This window comes from Alligator sinensis, unplaced genomic scaffold (genome assembly GCF_000455745.1).
Source record: "Alligator sinensis unplaced genomic scaffold, ASM45574v1 scaffold962_1, whole genome shotgun sequence".
NCBI classification, from domain to species: Eukaryota; Metazoa; Chordata; order Crocodylia; family Alligatoridae; genus Alligator; species Alligator sinensis.
The window spans coordinates 318,172-341,170 of record NW_005842404.1 but is presented as its reverse complement, the minus strand read 5'-3'; the positions used below and the strand labels follow the sequence as shown (position 1 = coordinate 341,170).

General features: G+C 44.4%; 2 protein-coding genes across 12 annotated transcripts in view; one reads left to right on the top strand and one right to left on the bottom strand.

Annotated features, from left to right (window-relative positions):
• The window catches only part of ARMC2 (armadillo repeat containing 2), a 171,180-nt gene that overhangs the window by 124,927 nt on the left and 23,254 nt on the right, over positions 1-22,999 (top strand). The window contains exons 16-18 of one of the 3 annotated variants that reach the window (XR_001358542.2): positions 1,589-1,721; positions 5,442-5,602; positions 12,755-12,970. Coding sequence is in view for 2 of the 3 variants with exons in the window: in XM_025211402.1 (XP_025067187.1) it covers positions 1,589-1,721; positions 5,442-5,602; positions 12,755-12,912 (452 nt within the window). In the remaining variant the exon portion in view is untranslated. Of the gene's footprint in view, positions 1-1,588; positions 1,722-5,441; positions 5,603-12,754; positions 13,943-22,999 lie in introns of those variants that run through there. The other 2 variants (XM_025211402.1, XM_025211403.1) reach the window with 2 other exon arrangements.
• The window catches only part of SESN1 (sestrin 1), a 100,295-nt gene continuing 92,138 nt past the window's right edge, over positions 14,843-22,999 (bottom strand). For all 9 annotated transcript variants that reach the window (XM_006029921.3, XM_006029920.3, XM_025211407.1 and 6 more), the window contains 7 exons: positions 22,199-22,381; positions 19,272-19,514; positions 17,821-17,968; positions 17,487-17,599; positions 17,053-17,243; positions 16,626-16,770; positions 14,843-15,991 (listed from right to left, as the gene is read on the bottom strand). In XM_006029921.3, coding sequence (XP_006029983.1) covers positions 15,905-15,991; positions 16,626-16,770; positions 17,053-17,243; positions 17,487-17,599; positions 17,821-17,968; positions 19,272-19,514; positions 22,199-22,381 — 1,110 coding nt within the window. In that variant the 3' untranslated portion in view covers positions 14,843-15,904. The remainder of the gene's footprint in view (positions 15,992-16,625; positions 16,771-17,052; positions 17,244-17,486; positions 17,600-17,820; positions 17,969-19,271; positions 19,515-22,198; positions 22,382-22,999) is intronic.

The window sequence follows — 22,999 nt, the reverse complement described above, 5'->3', positions numbered from 1 at the left end:
GAGGGTTAAACCAGTATTTTCAAATATGGTACCTATTTTTAGGCAGACAAGGTTCCTTGGGTGAATTTGATATCTTTTATTAGACCAGTTATTAAGCAAGCTTTCGGGTTCAAAAACCCTTCGTCAGGCTCAGGAAGCTGCAGCAGTTGGTGTGTGCTCTTCCTGGAGCTTCCTACTGCAGCTTCCTGAGCCTGACGAAGGGTTTTTGAACCCGAAAGCTTGCTTAATAACTGGTCTAATAAAAGATATCAAATTCACCCAAGGAACCTTGTCTGCCTATATCCTTAGACCAACACGGCTACAACCGAAACCCCTGTACCTATTTTTAGGCATCTATATAGGTGTTTTGATTTTTTTTCAGAAGCAGCAAGGACCTTTAGCTCAAACTGAAGTAAAGGGGGAGTTCAGTACCTCTGAACTCATATACTTGTGTGTAGGGACCTACTCAAATCACATTTTCATGGAAACCACGAAAAACGGCGGTTTCTGTGAATACTGCAAAAAACAGCAGTTTCCACAATTTTGTACGCAGTTGCCAGAAAAAAAACCTTACTAAAAATAAAATACTAGCTCCCGAGTGGGAGCCAGTGGCTGCTGTGGCCTGGCCTCGCAGCCCACTATAGGGGGAATCTGCCAGGACAAAGGGGAGCAGCTAAGATGGCAGCCACTTCCTCCACTGCTGATTGGCTGAGGGCTGCCTTTCATGCAGCCCCACCACCTCCACCAATCAGCAACAAGGGGCAGGGCCATGTGAAGGGCAGCCCTCTACCAATCGGCGGCAAGAGGCAGGGCAGCTGGGCCCCACAGCAAATCAGTGGCTTGGGGGAGGGCGGGCACTGTGATAAACCCATGAAAATAGCAGTGAGCACCAGTATTGGCCCATGAAATTGCCTAGCTGCCGCTTCAATTTGGATAGGTGCCCAAAGATGTTTTAAGTTAACTTTATTTTAGTCATCTGAGTTTGAAAAGTGGCAGCTTCTCCTCCTCTCCTCCTCCTGCCCCTGCTTCGCGGTTCCAGGCACTGGATAGCGCAGGGAAGCAGCAGCAGGCAGGGAGGAAGCTGCCCCAGCATGCGGGGTTACAGCTACAGCTCCTGACTGCCTTCAGGAGGGCACACAATATACAAGAGTATATTGGTGGGGAAGAGGGCACACAATATACAAGAGTAAGACTTTATTTTGAGCTATTATTCAATCATCTCTATATACACTACTCAAAAAAACATAAATCAGGACACAAATATATTTTAAAATAAAATTAAAATATAGCAGAGATTTGATTTTTAATATACGATTTTTTTTTTATCTGTAATTTGTTAAAATTATATCTTCTGAAAGATTTTGTGTGTGGCCCTCGACAGCTCATCAAAACTCGTTAAGTGGCCTGCCAGCTGAAATAATGCCCACCCCTGCCTTAGGCAGTTCTGGCAACGTTGTGCTAACATGGTATCTGGTAACATTTTCAGGTGGTTCTGGCTCCTTCTCTGAGCATATGAATTTAATAAGTGTATTGTTCCATTTGTATAATACCCTTTGCAATACAAGTCCATCTTCTTGGGGGTAATTTTGTTTCCTGCTGTACAATCCAGTCTACAAGTTCATGATTGCTTTGCTCGATGCCAAACATCAAGATGTATGCTTTTCCGCCTGTGGAGTTCTGCTCAACCTTACTGTGGATAAGAACAAACGAGCCATACTGAAGGAAGAAGGAGGAATTAGAAAGTAAGTTTCTGATCAAGGTTACAACAGGTCATGATCACAACAATGTGAGTTTAGATCATGAGTCTGTTATAATCAGCTGTTCTCTCTATTTGCTGTGGTTTCTGCATCCTCTGGAGTTTTTGCAAGTGCTCTCCCTCGGTCAGCATAAGAGGGTATGCAGATGATCTGATAATAAAATTTCATCAAATTATCATAGTTTTAAATTCAACTTCCAAATAGAGGAAGTAAACAAGCATTTTTTTTCCTTGGTTCACTTTTTGGGTGATTAGCTGTCACTTCAGGTTGAATTAAATGGCCATCAGAGTCCCTTCCAACTCTGTGATTTAGGGTTTACTCTGTGCTGCCCCATAGTAGGCTTGAGTTTGATTGTTTGGGTTCAGTGATAATTTGCTGTGGCATGGTTATTATGCACAAAGGGATCACTGAACCATCCCTGTAGTGTAGTGAGGAGTAGTTTCGTTTTATAGTCCCAAGGAAGCCCCTTCCTTCCTCACACTGGGTACAGTACAGGTCTTTTTGTGGGGTGGGGAAGGTTACTTAAGGTAGAAGTTGTACTTATTTGGGCCTCTGGCAGACATTAATGGCACAATTGGGAATTTTATGGCAGGGTGCATGATTTTTGAGATGATACATAAAATTACTCAGATCCCAATCATATAACTGCCAGCACCAAACCTACTGAACTGGGGCTGGGGGGCTGTCCTCTGCCTGATCCTGTTGATCAGCTAGTCAATTGGGTTGGGCAGGGGCAGCCTGGGTCCCAATTCAAGACCAGAGGCTGTCCCCCATGCCCAATCCTATGGATAGTGACAACAACGAGGTACTCCAGGCAGTAAGCTAGTTTTAACCTCGTGTACACAAAGCCACAACCTGTGCTTTCTTCCCACATTCTCAGTAGCTTGCAAAATGGGAAAGAGACAAGAATAGCAACAAAATAAAGTCAGTATAAAAAGTCAATGAGAGTTTCTTGCTTAGACTTAAAAAGAAGGGAAAAAGAGCTGAGAATATATAAAGAAGGAAGAGCAAACTGAGGAAGAACAAAGCATGCAAATGTGGATGATGGGAAATGTAATGCACGTGGTTGGCAAGGAGGATAATCCTGACTACCCAAATCATCCTTGGTATCTGGGTTGATGGCATTCAGATAATTGTACCAAGATAAAGTAGACCATGTAAACATGCTGGGTTTAGTGAGGCCTCAGTTGAACCAGAGGGTCAAATGCCAAAAACGTAGAGCAAGTTTTAAAGTCTGCTGCCTGTCAATCTTCCATAATAATTGCCTGATGAAGAGAGAAGAGACAGATCACTCTCTTTAAGAGAATATAGCTCTGTAACAAGTCGCCCTTCCCAGCGCCATCTTCCTAGTACTCCACGCCTTGCGTGGGGCACCTTGGATCCTTCTTTAGGGTTCTTATGTCCCGCCCTATACTCACCTGCCACGTCTTGATGGAAATTATGATGATGTTCTTGCGAGTGGGAGGCTGCCTGTTATATTGGGGCCTTTCCCCTATGTGAGACTGACCCCTGGTTTTCTCTAGCTAGGCCTCCCTGTCTAAACCCACCAAACAGGGTTTGACTCCGAGGCTCTCGCCTTTTCTATTGTCTTGAGGCAATGCTGCCCCCTTCTCTGGGTCTTCTCAACTGCCCCTCTCTGGGGCTGGGGTCAGTGCACCCCAAATGCCGCACCCTCACTGGCGCTGGGGTTCCCACACTGCTGTGGGTCCCCTATGAGGCCTCCTCCGACCCCTAATAGCCTCACCCAAACCACCGGTGACAAACAGTAAACCAAAATGCAAGCCCTTGGCTATACCATAAACAGAAGCCGCTTGGCCATAACATTCAAGCCTACCAGGGATTCTTCATCTTGCAGCCGTGTCAGATGCTGCTCCTGCATCCAGCTTCTCCTTTCTCCCACAACAGAGAGCTCCTGGCTGCTGGCAGGGAACTGCCCCCTTGTCCTCAGTCCTAGTGTTTAAATGGGAGCCAGGCCCTCCCCTTCTGGTCAGCTGACCGCTAGCAGGTGTGGGACACTGGCTCCCTCTGGTCGTCCTAGCAACAGGCACCTGAGCAGCTATTCCAGCTCTCCTATTACCAGTTTTCAGGTTGGGTTTTAGCTCTTGGTACAACTCTCCTAGACATTATTGCAGTTGTGTTTGGAGTGACAACAGTTTTTTCTTGAGCTTGAGTGGAAGGTTCCCCTTTCCAAGGATCTGGGCAATTGGTGTAGGATTTGGAGACCCTTTTCCAGATTACATTTTCATGTTTCTCTGATGTTCTGTTGTAGTCTCATGATGTGATGTCTTTTTATTCCTGACACAGTTAATGTCTTTTTGTAGCAACTTGACCTCTGGTAGGGGATAGGCTGATTTTTCAGCATAGATTCATAGAATCTATTCATAGCATCTTGGGGCTCCTCCTCTTCTGGTAAGTGGTTTGAGAAGAAGCAAAGGACTTGATCCTTGTGGAAGAGCTTGGGTCTTCATTCTTCAGTCAGCAGGAGCTAGAATGCCTAACTACCCACAGCTGATGCTGCCCACTTCTATACATGAGTGGGGACATTCAGTTTATTTATCCTTGGGCTCATCCCATCAGGGATTGAAGGGAAGGGCATGATTCATTCCTAGGAAGCTGCTTCATTCAAACTTATTCCTTCCGAGTAACTTGCATTCTTAAGTGACTTGGTGGTGGGGATCACAGGTCATTTGGGAGGCTAAGGGGACATGGAGTCCCAGAGTGTCTGCTGGACTCAAAGCCCTTACACAGAATATATGCACTGGTTGGGAGTCCCCTGTCACCATTGCTTTGCATGGAACAGACCTGTATTAGCTCAGGGCTTTTCCCTGCTCTGCCATTGTTTGGTGTCAGGGATGGAAGAGGCAAGTGCTTTTGTCTGTGTTGCTTTTGGGGTGTACAATAAGTTGGGTCCCCCCAAACATAGTAAATAGCATTGGAAGAGGCCTGCTTGGACCACAAAGACCAGTCCCCAAAGAATTAAAAGCTTAGGTTACGCTGTGCTGCACCAGTGGTTATATGTGTTACTTCTCTGTAATGGAGCACCAGAAAACTGCTGTATTTAAATTCATGTAGGTTGAAGGGATGCAACTTAATTTAGGAGTCAGGTCATGAGTCTGGACTACATACACTATCTACACTTATAACATTTACAAACCTGACATTTAGGGGTAAAAGTCCATTCTTGTCTAAACTCCTCTCTGATGTTCTACAGTAGGTACAATGTCACCAACAGAATTCATGCTGGAGGAACACAACAGGAAGAAATGATCTCTAGTGTGGCAAGGTTCCAGCAAACTTAAAAAAAGAAGGGGCAGGTGAATGAGGATGAGGGTAAAATCTTAATCTTACTATATTATGCCAACGCCCCTCATTCCCTGCATCTTGACAGGTGTCTGTACGTGTTCTAGGCCAGTGATTTTTCAACCTGCATTCATTTGTGGACCCCTAAAAAATGTCAAATGGAGTGCAGACCCTTTTGGAAATTTTGAATGGAGGTGCAGACCCCTTTGAATTGTAAGTGGGGGTATTTACATACTTCTGACTGATCGCAGTCATCTTTCGTGGACCTCTTAGATGTGTTCTGTGGGTACCCAGGGGTCTGTGGACCACAGAGGTTGAAAGCCAGTGTTCTAGGCTGATTTGATTCTTGCAGAGACCAGGAAAAAACACAATTAAGAGTATTATTTTTGTCATGCTTTCTGACAGGTTAATAGATTGCTTAAGAGACTTTGGGCCTACAGACTGGCAGCTGGCTTGCTTGATATGCAAAACCCTGTGGAACTATAGTGAAAACATCACAAATGCTGTCTCCTGCTTTGGGGAAGAAGATATCAACACACTGCTTATGCTACTTGCTTCTCTTTTAGGTAAGATTTTACAGGCTTGTTACCCTGTCTCAGGAAGCACAGCACAGTAGGAGAAAAACCAAGGATGGTTGTATGTGCGTGAGTGCAGAAAGCAGTTAGACTTCCGTGGATTACCCAGTGACATCATAGATTTCACAGATTTTATAGACATTAGGGCTGGAAGGGACCTCAAAAGATCATCAAGTCCAGCCCCCTGCCCCAGGGGCAGGAAGCTGGCTAGGGTCAAAGGATCCCAGCAAGATAAGCGTCCAAATGTTTCTTGAATGAGTCCAGAGTCCTACCTCTGGAGGGAATCTATTCCAGGCCGTGGGGGCTCGGACAGTAAAGAAGTTTTTCCTTATGTCCAGCCTAAAACAGTCTTGCAGGAGTTTGTGACCATTGGTCCTTGTTATCTCTCGGGGTGCTCTGGTGAACAGACGTTCCCCCAGATCCCGATGTACACCCTTTATGTACTTATAGGCAGCCATGAGGTTCCCCCTGAGTCTGTGCTTTTCCAGGCTGAAGAGTCCCATGGCTCTCAGCCTCTCTTCATAAGGCCTGTTCTCCTGCCCTCTGATCATGTGTGTGGCTCTCCTCTGGACTCTCTCAAACTTTTCCATGTTCTTCTTGAATTGTGGAGGCCAGAATTGGATGCAGCACTCCAGCTGTGGCCTCACCAAGGCCGAGAAAATGGGAGGATGACATCCTGAGATTTACTTGAGCAGCATCTATGGAGTTTTGTTCACTTTGCCAGCTGCGATATCGCACTGGTGGCTCATGTTCATCTTGTGGTCAGTCATGACCCCCAAGTCTTGTTCAGTCGTGGTGTTAGCGAGTGTTGCACTGCTGAGCCTATAAGCGTGATGTGGGTATTTTTTCCCCAAGGGGGAGTACCTTGTATGTTTCGGTATTGAATATTATCAGGTTTATATCCACACACTTTCTAAGCCTGTCCAAGTCAGCCTGGATCACTAGCCTATCCTCAGGCGTGGACGCTTTACCCCAAAGTTTAGTGTCATCAGCGAACTTCGCCAGTCCACTTCTGAAATCACAGTGGCCTCTTATCCTCCATGGTTGCTACTCTCCCCATGGTTTAATTGACTTTCCTGTATGTTTCACAAGTACATACCTGCCAAGATGCCTTCTTGCATGCATAATTGTCATTCTTTAGAATCATAGAAAATTGGGATTGGAAGGGACCTCAGGAGGTCACCTAGTCCAACTCCCTGCTAAAAAGAAGGCCAACCCCGTCCATCTTCATACCATCCCCATTGCTAGTATGTTTCACTCTGTTTGCTCCAGCTGTGCTATACATTTTTCATTGGAACTGGGCCTTTGTCCCTCCAGTGCAAATATAGGAATTTACAGCAAATGTTGCTCAGACACGCAACAGTTTTACTGAGTACCACCTTCTGCTTTCAGGGGACATATCTACATGTGCATTAATGCACCATAATTACAGATACTAACTTAGTGCACTGTAATCGGCACTACTGCGCAGTAGCATCCTCATCAATAAATTAAGCGACTGTGGCATTGATGCCTACACAGTTGGATGGGTAAAAACTCAGCTGTTGGGGCGCACCCAGAGAGTAGTGGTGGATGGGTTGTACTCAACCTGGTGAGATGTGAGCAGTGGGGTACCCCAGGGCTCGGTCCTCGGGCCTGCACTGTTTAACATCTTCATCAGCGACTTGGACGAGGGGGTGGAAAGCACGCTGTCCAAGTTTGCTAATGACACTAAGTTGTGGGGCGAGGTGGACACTTAAAGGGAGGGAGAGAGAGGCTGCAACTAGATTTAGACAGACTACAAAAGTGGGCAGACGAGAATAGGATGGGGTTCAACATAGACAAATGCAGGGTGCTGCACCTTGGGAGAAGGAATCCACAGCATACACACAGGCTGGGGAGTTCCCTTCTTGAAAGCACAGAGGCAGAAAGGGATCTCAGAGTCATTATTGACTCCAAGATGAACATGAGCCGCCAATGCCAGACCACACAAAAGGGGTGTGGCCAGCCTGGAGAGGGTTCAGAGGTGGGCCATCCGCTTGGTGAGAGGGCAGCAGGACAGGCTCTACAAGGAGAGACTGAGGAACCTGAACCTGTTCAGCCTCAGCAAAAGGAGGCTGAGGGGGGACCTGGTGGCTGTCTACAAACTCATCAGGGGAGATCAACAGCAAATAGGCAGAGAGCCCTTTTCTCCCTAGCACCATCTGGGATGACAAGAAACAATGGTAATAAGCTGATGGAGAATCGGTTTAGGTTAGAGATCAGAAGGCAATATTTTACAGTTAGGGTGGCCAAAATCTGGAACCAACTTCCCAGGGAAGTGGTCCTCGCCCCTACCTTGGGCAAATTCAAGAGGAGGTTGGATGATCTCCTGTCTGGGGTCTTGTGAACCCAGCATTCATTCCTGCCTGTGGCAGGGGGTCAGGCTAGGTGATCTGTTCAGGTCCCTCTGAACTAGCTAGCTACTATGAAACTTTTGTTTCAAATTACACATAATATTGCAGTTACTGTATTTAAACTTCCCTATTTATTTCACTCCTTTAGCTTTTTATTACATTTAATTGGAGCCTTCTTACAGTTGTTTTAAAAAAGAAAAATACAAAAGAAATTGTGAGATATATTTGGTCAAATTCTTTTAAATTTATTTTTATATTTTGAAAACATGTGCAGTGTGCAGTGTTTTGGTGCTAGGGAGAGGTGTGGGTACTAGGCATAGATATTTGCAAGAGACATAGGCAACGCGTAGCGGGGACGGGGGGGGCATGTGCCCCCCCTGAGATTGACTGCCGCCACCTTCTGCAGGTGGTCCCTGCTCACCCGTCCTCTCCCCCCCCCCAATCGCCAACACTGCCACTGCCGGCTGTGGGCGGTCCCCACTCGCCAACACTGGCGGCTGCAGGCAGTCCCCGCTCACTGCCATGGTGCCCCCCCCCAGTCTTGGTAGGCATCAGTCGTTCATGGCAAAAGAGATCCCTGACAGTTTGCTTTGGAGTTTTTCGGGTTGCAAAAAAAGGATGATCCCTTTCTGAATGATTGTTCATGTGCCCATTTTGACAGGGGTGCACATGTGCCTCAAGCATTTAATTATAGACTTTCTTGTCTTAATAGTATCTGTCAGGTACATCACAATTGGCATAAAGTATGTTTTTCTTGACGTAGAAGAGCATACTACAGCTTCGGACAGACATTACATTTGTAGTGGTACAAAAATGGCAGGTCTCAACAAAAATGTTCCTGAATGAAATAGGATTTCTCTATAGAATCGGAGCAGCGTGGTGCAGCAGAAGCAGCAGCCGCAGCTGGAGGCAAGGGGAGCATAACAGCTCTGCCAGCTCAGGCCCGGGCACCAGCCAGCGCATGCAGCTTCCAGTCAGCACCGTACCTAGACTCCTGGCGGCCCTTGGTGAACTTTTATTACTGGGTCCCTACACCAGAGATAATGAGAATAATAAAAAAATTACCATTCTCAGGCCCCATTTCTGTCCAGGCCCCAGGCAGCCGCCAAATTCACCCATGCCTGTGTCCAGCTCTGCTTCCAGTGGTGCTGTTCCCAGTGCAGCTGCAGCTAGCCGGGTGCTGCTGTGCTCTCCTCACCTCCCAGTGACAATGCAAGCCTGGCTGGCTGCAGCCACTCTGGGAACAACCCCACCAGAAGCTGCGTACTGGCCAGGGCTGAGGCTGGGGTCGGCAGGTGTGGGTGGGAGCATGGCCTGGGCTGCCCTGGGCAGGGTTTGGCCCCATGTGGAGTTCTGCGGGGGCAGCTGCTAACCAGGCGAGCTCTGCTGCATAGCTTTACCTGCTGACTCTCGCTCTACCTAGGCCAGACTTAAACAGCATAGATGCTCTTCTGAATCTCCTCAGTTGAGCAGTCCTATGGTTGTAATTTCTGCTGGGGGTTAATCTGTAGTCCTAGCTTCACGCAGGCAGGGTGCAAAAGCACTTCCCACAGAAGTATTTGGTCATTTGATCTCCTGTCATCACTTAGAAGTTCCCTTACAATTATTGTTTTAATTGTAGCATTTAAGGATAATTGTTTTAGTTATAATTTAATGTGAACATTAATCAGAAGAGCATCTGTATAAATAGTACTTTCTTACTCCTCAAACCTTGTTAATCCTGTTGTGTCTCTCCACCTATATATAGTGTACCCAGTAACAGTTTTGAATGTCACTGTTAGGACAAGACTGTTACCAGCCCAGAAAACCTCTCTAGAGGAGGAGCTGGTTGACAGTCTGTCATAGGATTGGAACCAGTCCCTTTCTGCTGTGTATTCATGGATCTGAATATTGATTCCCCTCCCCACCCATATAACTTTACTTCAGCCAACTTGGTTCAAAAAGAGACCTCAAGCTAAAGCTTTGTTTTAATGTGCATTGTTTGTGATTTCTGCAGTAGCCCTCAAAGAACAGAGTGTAAATCCTATATTCATGCGGTGAAAGTAACCTTCCTTCTCCTCATGTAGTGACCGAAACTCAGGGATTCTTTTTTTTTTTCTTTTTCATTGTTGATGAATGCTCCATTTGAGTGTGTTGGAGAGATTCCCCTAAAGCTTCTTTCTTTTAAAAAAACTTTGACTTGTGGGATGGGAAAGCTGGGGTCTCTGATCTCTGCTGCTACCCTTTTTCTCAGCATCTGGTGGTGTTTTACCTTGCCCAGACAAACACTGAGTAGTCTTTTATCTATATATACCAGGGGTGGGCAAAATACAGCCTGCAGGCTGGATTCGGCCTGCCAAGCACTTCCCTCTGGCCCGTGGAGCCCCTTCAAAACCCATGTAATGGTGGCTGCCTCCTCTCTAAAAGCCTCCAGCGGCACCGGCTGCAGCACCTCAGGCTGTTTCCTTGCATTCTGGTTGCGAGGCAACCAACCCTGACCTCAACCTGCCCCAGCTGGCCTCGCCCCACCCCTGGCTCAGGCCACGTTGGCAGCTTGAGAGGGGCGGGGGTGGGGCTGGGCCAGAACCTGTGGTGCCGGTGAGAGGAAACAGTGTTTGGGCTGGGTTCTGCTTTGCTGCACAGGACTAGAAAGGGCCCTGCCCTGCAGGTAAGCCCAGGAAAGTGGCTGCTGGGCAGGCTTTCCCTGTGCTGTGCTGCTCAGGCCATACAGGGTCAGGCTGGGCTGGCACTGGCGAGGGGAAGCAGCAGCTGGGCCATGGCTCTGGCCCAGTCAGCACCAGGGAGGAGAGGTGGCAGCAGAGCCATGTGCCGCTTGGGACAGGATGAGCCCAGCCGGAGCGGCAGGGCCTCAGCTGCGTTTTCCCCCTACCTGTGCCAGTCAGTCCTGAGTAGCGCGCAGCTCTGCCGCCGCTTCTGCTAGCTGGTGCAGACCCGGCTGGACTCGCCCCATCCCCAGCAGCATGTGGGAAGCTGGCTTCAGCTGCACGTTGCTCTGGATGGGATGGACCCAGCCAGATCTGCACTGGCCAGGAAAGGCGGCATGCAGCTTTAGTCGGCTCCTCGCGTGCTGCTGGGGATGGGAGGAGCCTGACCGGGTCAGCACCGGCCAGCAGAAGCAGCGACGGAGTTGGGGACTCACCTGTGCAGGCAGGAGAAAGTGCAGCTGAGCCCCTGCTACTCTGGCCGGGCTCATCCCATCCCCAGCGGCACGCAGCTCCGCTGCCGCTTCTGCTGCCTGGTGCAGACCCAGCCAGGCTTCTCCCATCCCCAGCAGCAAGTGAGGAGCCAACTTCAGCTGCATGCTGCTTTTCCTGGCCGGCGCAGACCTGGCTGGGTTTGTCCCATCCGGAGCATAATGCGGCTGAAGCCAGCTTCCCAGGTGTTGCTGGGGATGGGGCGAGCCCAACTGGGTCAGCACTGGCCAGCAGAAGCAGCGACGGAGCCTCCTCCTTTTGGGACCAGCTGGCACAGGTAGGGGGAAAGTTCTGGGGGACGTCTGATGCCCTGAAACCCCACTGCTGGGGCAGGATGTTAGAGGGGTCACAACCCCTTGCTACCTGGTAAGTTGTACAAGGGGAGGGACTTCTGGTGGCAAAGATCAGGGGGCGAGGCTTCCGGTGGCAAAAGTCAGGGGCTTCTAGTCCCAAGATGGCGACCAGGGGGTGGGGCAAATGAAGAGGCGGGGCTACCCATGTGGCCCTTGACAGCTCACCAAAACTCATCAAGCGACCCTCCGCCTGAAATAGTTGCACACCCCTGCTATGTACCAATTAGTTTTCTAACCCTAGTTTTCTGTTTCAAACCCTGTAACAAGGACAAGACAGTATCTTCATTGTCCCCTTGATAAAAGATTGTACCATGTCAGCTGAGGCCAAGTTATGGCCTAAAGGCTGTGATAACCTTTAAGTTACCACTTAGTCCTCCCTCGGACAGCTGTTCACCCAATTATCAGATGTGCTTGATCTCCAGTGGATTTTAAATTTGGAAGCATGTTTATCCAAAATCGATTTAAGGCTTCTATTTGAAAGGGTTTCTACTGCTTGCCACATTGCTAATAATTGATGTCATTGCCAGGCAGGAACACATAACACAGTAAATTAATTCAGCAGTAAGTTTATTTGATGGAGTCTTTTCTTCTATCATCCTCCATCGCCGCCTTTCTTCCTTTAGGCAGTGTTACTTGAAGGAAACCTTCCAGCCTCTCTAAGTTTACCATTTCCTGATCTTGATGTCCCTAAGAGAAGCTTAAATATTGTATTTATTGACCATGCCTCCTACTAGTAGATTAAAATAAACCAGTGAATGATCACTAGCAGAGTGAACAGTCACAGGGGTCTAAGATGGTTGTTCACCTTCAATAGAGTGGGGAATTAAACTTACTAGGAGAATTCTTGCTGCCCCTGCTACTAAAACCAGAATAAAAACACCTTGTCTTGTTTCCAAACTGGCAGTTAAGCAGGGGGAGAGGGTGGGTAGAAGGGAACTTCTTGTTTGTAGACAAGGAAGCATTGTGAAACCATTGAGAGGTGATAAATATAGAAGCATACACCATCATTTTTACACTTGCTTTTCTGACCACAACATTATTTGTTTTTCCATTCTAAGTACTGCTCATCTCGCAGTACTTGCTAATTTAACTCAACCATGAAATTGCTTATTAAACCATGAATATATAGAACAGGTAAAATTGTACTGGCCTGGAGATAAAATCCAGAGCTAGTTTTTTCTTCAGTGTTCATAATTGCTGATATTATCTTGTCAATTGCAGATGAGGAAGTAGTACTGGATTACAATTTCGACAATGATTTAAGAGACTACCACAAAATGTATTGGGAGACAGAGTTCAAACCTGTGGCAGAGAAACTACTCAGTAGACTTCAGAGACAACTCTCCTTCTTTCAGCCTATCACCGTGACTTCATTTTAATCCAGAAGTTAGAGGAGTTAGCAGTACAAACCCTAGAATACTTCAGTCATTTAAAATAGTAAGTAAATGCAAACAGTGATTGTTAGCAATATGTGAGAAACAACTCTAAATGCTGACTGGTTATTTTTTCATGTAGATTGTACAGTTAAATATTTCCAGTGCAACCTGTACATTAATAAGCATGTTGGATATTATGGAGAAAGATGAATAAAATTCATTTTAATCTGACATCTAGCCATCTGTTGAGAAACTTAAATGAAAATGTGGTCACCCTCACTCAAATAGATCCAGTCTTAGTCCATAAAAATAACGTGCAGGTGTTGATTTCAAGGATGTTTGTTTGTCATAAAGTGGTTTATACCAGCCACATAAGATGAGCTTTTAGATGGGCAGTTCCCAATAGAGGTTGGTAGATTTGGTTATTGATAATGCCAAGGATATTCACAGAATTCCTGGTAACTCAAGAGACTTCAAGTGCAAGTTTATCCATACTTGGATGACTGACACACATTGACAAACCTCACTTTACGCTTTCAGTTAGAGGCATAAAGATACCTCCCCAAGACAGAGCTGGCTTAACAAATTTTGATACAAGCATGTGAGGTTTAGTTAGACCAACAGTGGGATCTATTTGGATCACACAGTTGGATTTGGTACTGAGAGGGTACTTAATTATTTAACTGGCTAAAATAAAAAACTGTTGTGTCACTTTGAAGATGACTATGACCAGGAATTTTTCATGCGTCCTTAATGCACTGCACTGGTGTATAGCTTGACAGTAGGTGTATGTTTGTGTAAGTGAAAAGTTAAAGTAGAACAACAAAATATGGTCACTAGCAGACATTACATTTATCCTGCACTTAACATGTTATTCTCATGATAAATGATAATATGCAACATCAGACCAATTCACTGGACAATAAAAATGGAAAAATCAGCTATGTTGAATGTGGAAAATCTTTGTGGCTGATTGGCATCATAGTTTAAATATGAACACATCTTGTAGTGCCCCCTCATCCCCAGCTGTCTGCACCTGGCATGTGTTTAGTCAGCTATGGGAAGGCCCAAGCAACTAGTTGCAGGTGTGCCATTAAGGCCACAGTATGGACAGCTGAGGATCAGGAAGTTCCTTGGTCCCCAGCAACCTGGGTCCAGGCACGCACATACAGCCAGCTGCATACTGCAGCAGACATGCAATGTGATCTGAGGAATTTTATCCCAGATCCCAACAATAAAACTTCCTGCCATGCCAGATCTTGAACATCTGTGATTGTTTCTTGAACACTGCTACTAAAGCCCAGTTTAATGAAGTATTGAGCTGTAACAATTAATCCTTAACAAGCAGTAATAAATGATGCAGACTGCTTAACATAAATAGGAGAACAGGCATGCACGTGGTACTTCTATAGTAGTAAAAGAAAAGAAACTGCACCCAGCTATTGACAGTTGTACAACAACTGTATGCAGCTTTAGTATATAGAGCTTGAGGTCTGCAGTACCATGTGGGAAGGGCTTCATGGGATTCAACGCACTTTTCTTTTTGAAGGCTCTTGCCTCGTCTGCAACATAACTCTGTTTCTGAAGATCAATCAGTCATCCTCCATTCCTGTAGGCCCACATTTTCCTACTGTCAACAAGAACCAAGTTGAGCCCATTTTTAAATTCCATCTTCGCTATTGAATTGCTCTATGGCCTTAGGTAGTCAGTCACTCTTCTCTTGCACAAGGATCAGAAGTAATTATCCCTTCACTCATTATGTTGATAGCATTTTAAAAAACTGTATGTGTATCAAGTACATGTATAATGAATTGCAAGAACATGTTCAAAGAGCCAATTTGTCTCTCTTTTGAGCAAGTTTTTGCAACAGTTAATCCAATTAATGAAGTGGCTTTTAAAACAAAAAAGACTATGCAAAATGAAAGAACAAGAAAAGTTGTTACCCTTTATTTAAAAAAATACCAGTAATACTGACAGGATTTTCAAAAGCAGTTGACACTTATACAAAAGTATTCATGTGTTCTCCAAAACCAAATATAATGTTAAACATGAGCATTTTATGCATGTTTTCCTCCTAAACCAGATGTTTTTCAGCCTAATTACTTAAGCAGCTCCAAAATCAATAAGACCAGCAATAAGTGTGACCCACAGGCTTCTTTGCAGCCTAGAGTAACATTCCCACACCTTGCCCTGTAGTTGTGTGTCTAGGGGCCAGATAACAAATAAAGGGGCATCAGTGACAGGTGTTCATCCTTGAAAAGCAGGTTAAGGAGCTGTTCAGCATTTCACATTGTTATATAACATGTCTCCAAATAGCCCAGGGACTAAATTTCCCTCATAGGAAGACCACCGTGCTTTGGCTTTTCACCAAACAATGCTGTACAAATTGTCCTACAGCATTTTTAAGGCTAATCTACGTTTAAGAAAACTGTTACCTTCAAAAACTGTCAGTGTGGACAAAAGAGGTTTAATTCTGATTTTTTTTAAGTTGCTAAATATCAAGGCTTCTTTAAAAACCACGCAAAATGTAGGCTCAGACAGTAGCAGTGCTCATGTTCACTTTTAGCTTAACTCAAACAACCTCTGTCTGTTCATTACACCAGCACAAATAGCAGCATCAAGATTTCAGAAAATCGTTCTTGTATCAAAAGCAAATGTCCCACTTTGCTGCAAATTTTCTTCATGTTCCAGCTCCTGCTGCATTTGCCTTAATACAAGATTTATATATCTATCATTTGCTAGATTGCCACAAGTCATAGGGTTTCCTGTGTTGTCTAAAGCCAAATGCTGTGATCAGGCAGCACAACCCTATCTTCTGAACTGCCAAGCATTCACTACTCAATGAGAGCAGTGATATTTCAAACAAGGAAATAGCTGAAACTAAAGGAGTTATGGCACAATGGGCATCTCAGTTTTTAGCTACCATTGGCCTCCAGGCTTAGTAGCTTTGCTCTAGACTGCTGAACGTTCCATCGTCATTAGCCTGCCAGGGATATCAGGTCATATAGCGAGTAATAGCTCTCAGAGCATAAAGTAGTTCAGCTTGCATGCGAGCTTCTATCAGAAGCAAATTAACATGAACCTTAAAAAAGAAACAAACAAACAAGAGGTTAAGTTTGGAAACATTTCTGCAGTGCTCAAAAAACACCTCAATAAAAGAACTATGTGAAAAAATGCACAGACACTTCTGTGGTAGCTATCAAGACTAACAGCTGCATACGTAAATTAGCATTCTCTACCAAAAAGCTCTTGGATGGGGAAAGATTTCCAGCAAATGCTGTGGAGGAGGGAGTGGTTAGGTGTATGGTAGCTTTCAAACAGTTTTAAAAGGACCTTGGCTGCTCACAAAAGGCACAGGCGCTCAAGACCTGCTCTGGCCTGGGAATTACACATCAGCAGAACACCAGTTTTTATTAGAAGAAAGCTTCTTGACTATTTTTATGAACAAAAGTGCAAAGCCATGAACAAAGTATAATGGATACCCATCTAGCCTGTAGACAGCAGGAAATAATACTCAGGTGTAAACACCATATTTTATCAGTGCATTGTTAACTGCAAGAGCCACTGCTTTTGAAAGACACAGTAAATTCATTATTGCAATATACGGTACCAATAACACCCAAGTAATTTCAGTTGAAGCACAGCGGCCATCTAATAACAGTAGCTACAATGTACTTCAGATTTACTAAGCCCCACAGAACACAGGCAGACCGTACCTTCTCAGACTGCTTGAACTGCCTCCAGAAGCTATCATACATTCTTTTTGTGGTCTTTTCAGGAGTGCAAACCACAGTTTTGATATAAACTTTAAAGCTGCGGTCCAACAACTGATTAATCTCACCATAGTCATAATCATCATATCTGTTCAGAAGTGAAGAAAGATGCTTTTATTTTCTCATTTCACAGGTTTAATGTTTCATTGAACTTACTGTAAAGTGCTCAAAAAGTGACTATCAAGACAGACTTTACTTTCTAATATGCACTACTCATTAAAGCAGAGTATGGCAGGAGCCAGATTGCAGGGGCAGTGTAATTTAAAAGGATTAGCAAAGTAACCTGCTTTGCTTCCACAGGAGGTGGGGGAAAAGAAAAGAAAAAAAGCCCAGCAGACACTGGCAAATCCAGGAAAGTGATAGGCCTAACCTTATTCCAAACATACAGTGGATGTAGTTCCAGATTGCACGTCTAAGCGTGGAAGTATCCACATCTTTGTGCATAGCCATTGTGTGGTAAGTCAGGTTGTATGCAATATGAAACTTCTCGTCAAGTAGCTGCCCCACATCTGGATAAAGACGATTAACCAAGGAATAGCCATGGTCCTCCCAGGAATAATCCTCGAAACAAAGAAAGCACAAGTCAGTGCATAAAGAAGAAACACACAAAGGTTAAGCAATTCTGTTTACTTTGTCTCAGAATAAATAAGATTCAGTGGCTGCCTGCTTAACTTTAAGGGAAAGAAACAAAAAAAGTCTAGCCTGTTCACCACAAAACGGTCACTAGTTCTCAGGACTTGGTCTGACTTTCACCAATTATACAGGGCATTTCCTGAGGCTTGTTACCAACGACCTGCCTGTTACCTGAACACGGAAGGTAGGCACGTGCATTCCATGTCTGGAGAAGTCTTTATAACCATAGCTTGTATCTTCAAAGTGGCGAGAGACATCTCTAGTTGGTGCCAATTCTTCCTCCTCTGTTAAAATCACATACAGAGTGGACTTCACAAATTAGTTTAGATGCATTTCAAAAACAAAACAAAATGGAAGTATATTTATGGAGTTATTAAGGATACTTTCTCTTTCAACAGTACTTGCTCTCCAGTCCACCCATCAAAAAAAGGTGTTAAATATCTCGATTTCTCCAAATCAGTTAGGTAAGGCATGATGAGCACACACATCCACTATATATTTTTACCTGAAAAATACACAAACATACTCTCCCTCTTCTCTCTCTCAAAACGTGTGGCCATCTCTTCTTGGCTGGCTTCCTCTTCATCCCTGCACTCCTGTAACTGCTTCATTTTCTCCATGAGCACTTCAACTTCACAGAGAGACTCTGCAGTCTTAAGAAAACCCACATCCATTTTAGGGCTCTGTATACAGATTGTCAAATCTCAAAATTTAAATTCCTTAATCTGTCCTTCATTTGCATAATTCCAATTACTGGGTTTTTTCCCCCCTTTTCCCTAAAAAGAGCAGAATAAATCTTAATTTAAGGTGCATTAGCACCTCAGCAGCTCTGGGCTGATTTTCTTTTCTCACTTACAATTGGAGGTTATTTTAAAACGTATATTTTTCAGTATCAGCAACTGAAAACACAAAGAACTATAGTAGAAATTTCGAGGGACAAAGTCACCATAATTTATTACTACTTTTTCTCCCTCTTTCCCCAACTATGGCTACTTGAAATACTGAAGAAATCTATCCAAGGGAAAAAAAGGGAAAGTGCGAATGTAGATTTTATAAGGCCTAAGAAGACATAATAAGCGCAAGTGCGACAAACTTTGAGAAATAAAAGTAATCAATATAGTCTTTTAACGGGGAAGTATTAAAATCATAAATGTGTACTTTTCTAGTATGAAAGAACTACAAAGCAAAAATCACCCAGCCCAAAGTAAAATTCCCATCCACCTTTGTCCACTTCCCCTCTGTATTGCAGTCTGCCTATTCCTTCAGACAGCACCTCAGTAAAAAGATGTGCCAAACCCAGAATCTGTTAAGATAAAATGAGAGCAAGACCCAGAGTTGGGTCAAACTCAAACCTCTTTTGTTTCTACTGGGGCCATGGTCTGAAGCCTGAATTGTACAAGTTAGAAACCAATGCAATCCACAGAGCAAAAATGCCATGGGCAAGAAATGCCAGAGCACTCAGGCATTCAAAAGTGTCTGGATAGTCTAAGCATAAGTAAGCTAGCAGCAAGACTGCTATCTCAAGGTGACAAAAATGAGCACCACCTTCAGAGGAAGAGGTTTCTATATTTCAGCCAAACAGATGTAAACATTTCTTTTGGCTACTACTGCTACCTATACATGCAGAAGCAGTCAGGGGGCCAAGAAGACTCCCAGTCTGTCCTCCCTGAGACACATGGAGGGTAAACAACTGAAGGACAGGCACAGCCTGTCACTTCTGGCTGATTCCCCTTCTCTACCAGCACCATTTCAGCTTCACTTAAAATTTTATCTTAACCCAGCTGTCTTGTCCAAACTCAGTCAGACTCCAGGTAAAATCACTCTGTTTTGCCACTAATGCGAGACAAAATGAAGACAAAGACCTGGGTGTCATCCCCATGTTAAATTAATGGGGAACTAGCAGTTTGAGACTGCTAACACTGAAATCCATTAGTATTTATGCAAACTGATACTTACTGAGATGCTTCCAGTGGGGCTAATTTGCATCTCATCAGTCCCATGGTTACCATTTGCAATATCGCAGATACAATAGTTACTGACTGAAGGGGGCCGGAAGGTGTGGCCCCCATCGCAATGAATTTCCGGACTGATTCCACAGCCAAACGTGAAAGAAGCAAGTGAATGGTAGTGTGTGAGGAGAACTACAGCGTGGATGAGCTCTGCCAGGGACCAGCTATGCTCTTCCGTCTTCAAAAGTTGCTTTAAAAGAAATGCAAAACAAGACTTATTTTAAAAACCCAGTGGTGGTTCAAATGCTTCATTAGACTAATGAGCCTAATCCCACAACAGTTCGTTCTCTAGAAAGCCGTTCTTCTAGAATTCACAGCCTCTTTAGAGACCTCAGTGAGCCAAAAGCTATGTAGACAAAAGCAGTGTTTACCCTTTACAACAGTTAGACAGAGAGTGGGTGAAGTAAAGGGTAAAGTGTACAAGTTTGAAAGTTACATTTGCTATTCCCTAATTAAAAAAGAAATATCCTCATAAATTAAAAAGAAATATACTGACCCTGCCCCCAGTATCTAGACCAAAGTCTCTCCTGGGATCATTTTATTCTAGATTCTCAACTGGCATTTTACCGGGGGGGGTGGGAGTGGGGGGTGGAACGGACACAGGAATGGATGGGATTCACATGGGTAAATCAAAGAGCAGATAACTTTTTATTTTTTTGGTTTCAGAAGCAATTGGATCAGTCTGAGGGTCTTTATTTTGCTTACAAATTTCTACTAAAAGCATGTAGGGTTTTGGAATCACACCATTAGTAAAACATAATGCTGCTACTCAGGGTTTTAAAATCCAGCATGCAAGTGCAGGGGTTGCATATTTTTACTCTGTTCTTGTCTCAGAAAGCCCTAGGCAACTCCTGGCAAATTAGCTACCTAAAGAAGGTCGGGGGGGTGGCTGAGGTCCTCGTCTTCCCCACGTGGGTGGAACGCTCTAGCTGACAGGATTCTTCAAGCCTCAGCTTCCCCTTCAACCAGGAAGGAGTAGGAGGTTCTTGGCCTTTTTTGCAGACAGTAATGCTCCCCCTCCTCCCCACAAAACCAGCCTCCGTCTCCCCACCTGGCAGATGTTACAGAGCAAGTAGCAGCAGACTCCTTCCTCATTGCTAAGATTAGAGAAAAGCTTAAAAAGAGTTGCTCTGAACAGCAGCTGCCAAGCATGAGGTACTTCTAACTAGGGTTAGGTATATGACCAGTCAAATATCAGTAAAAAAATAGTTAAAAATTGTAAAAAGTTGCCAATATGCCAACTGATCCAAATAATACATAGAAGCAGCACACATTTTCCATTCAGAAGCGTCAAAAAAAATACCAAAAAAAACATATTTCTGTCAAGAAAACTGCAAAAAAGATTAAAAAGGGGTTTTTTTGTAAACCCGCTATAATTTCTGACAAGTCAAAAAAATGCAGCCAGTTGACCAGCTTGCCAACCCTATTTCTAACCCCATAGCCAGGGGTGTGATCACAGCAGGTGTAAGTATGTTCAAACTACCTGTAAACCAGTTTGTCTCGGAAACAATCACAGTAAAGAGCCAGCACAGGCTTCATTGTGGAACACCCATCTGACTAAGCATGAAGGGCTCCTGGTGAGTGCAGACAGCATGCACCATTATATCTTCACCCTGACTGCTACTTCGGTTCTCAGGATGAAAGCTTGCTTGGGTATGTCTGCATATGCTACAAGCATGCTTCCCAGTGACAAAGGCTAAGTGCAGACAGTCAAAAACCCCAAGGCTGAATCGATTCAATCTTCGCAGGTTAGTCTAAGCTGCATAAATTGAACCAATAAGCAAGTGAACAGAAATTCACTTTCAAGTCCAGAAATGCAGCCACATACCTGCAGTGGCCTAGGCCAGAAGCTGGGGGGCACTAGAGCATACCTCCCTGCTTGGCTGGAGCAGACAGCTTGGGCCAAGGCTAGCCCACCCACCCTATGAGGGGGAGTTTGTCAGGGAAGTGCAAAGCATCCTGGGATGCTAGAGGATTGAGTTACCTTGAATCTGGAGAGGATCTGAGACAGAAGTTCAATAAACCAATTTAACCTAAATCAGTTAAAAGTCTGATACCACATCTATCCAAGTTTGTCTTAAACTGGTTTATGTGCACTGAACTTCTGTTGTGTTACAGATTTGAACCACCTTCTGATCACTTACACCAGTTTGTGTCATTTCTGTCCCTAGCCAAAGATGATACTAGCAGGGAAGCAGTTTGTGACCTCAGAGGTGAGAGTAGGGAAGCTTCACTTCAGATTTGCTTAATTTATTATAAACAAAATCTGCTTGTAAAAAATTTCCGAATAGAAACCTCATGAAGTCAGTAAAAGAAACAACACAGTAGGCTAAATACTTTATGTTAACAGTAGTTTTCAATGATTCAGATAAAAATATGTTGATCCACTCTTGTTCTTGTCCACTGATATCTCAAAAATACTCAAGTCACACTTGCTTTTGCTTTAGTACACATCTGAGCACATACATACACAATTTTTAAAGCCTCAAGTGGGATTGTATAGAGCCACAGGCATTTTGTAATTTGGTTCCAAGCAGGCCTTAATTAGAGCTGCAAAATCGGGTGCTACATGTCAATGCCATATTTCATATCGATTGGCAGTGCTCATCCTAGTAGGGTTAAATCTGAAGTACCAGCATTTTACATAAAAAGCGGATTGCTTTAACATAAATTCTTATAATCTCCCAGGGGATTCCCAAATAAGAGCTCCACTGAACGCACTGGAACCAGTAATTATCAAACCAATTCCAGGATGCATCATGCAATATCACAACTGTAAATAAATATCAAAGTGCTTCCTCCCTGGGCCCAGGATACGTAGATTGTGTTTCATGTAATAAAGATTTGCTGCATACTGCGCAAAAGAAGAGCTACCTCAATATGTTCTTTGGTGAGAAGCCAGGGCCGATGAGCCAGTATTTTGTTCAATTCTCCTAAATTCTGCAGTTTTTGAGGTGCATTTTCTAGGCCATTCAGCCATTTGGGATCTCCTCCAACATGAAGGAAATCATTAACATGGAGGTTAACAAGATAAGAGCACTGATGCCTTGCTGCAGCCTAGGAGGAAAACAAACAGTTTTAATCCAAAAAAACATCCCTACGAGTTAGTGCTTTACAATGACATTGTCTTTTCACAGTAGTCAACATAAGAATCTGCAGTGGTCAACATCTGAACTTAAAGCACTAACTTCTAATTAACAAGGTAGCTTGTTTAATTATTCTTGAAAATATACAACTGAGCCTTTTTTATTCCAACATACTGTAATGTCTTGGTTTTGCATCTTTAAAATCCAGTCAATTACAAGAGACTTGCTGAAAGCCAATTCTCAGACACCAAGAGAAACAGAGAACATGATAAAGCACTGTTTACTTAAGGCAGGGATCCAGCTCAGATCTGGGTTGTGGGGACTCCTCTCGGGCCAGATCCTTGGGGCCAGCAGCACCAGTGCAGGTCTGTGAGCTTCCCTGATGGTCATGTCCATTGGTCCAGGGACCCAAAACTACAGCAGGCCATGATCCCAACTTCATAGATTCATAGATGTTAGGGCCGGAAGGGACCTCAGTAGATCATCGAGTCCAACCCCCTGCATAGGCAGGAAAGAGTACTGGGACTAGATGACCCCAGCTAGATACTCATCTAACCTCCTCTTGAAGACCCCCAGGGTAGGGGAGAGC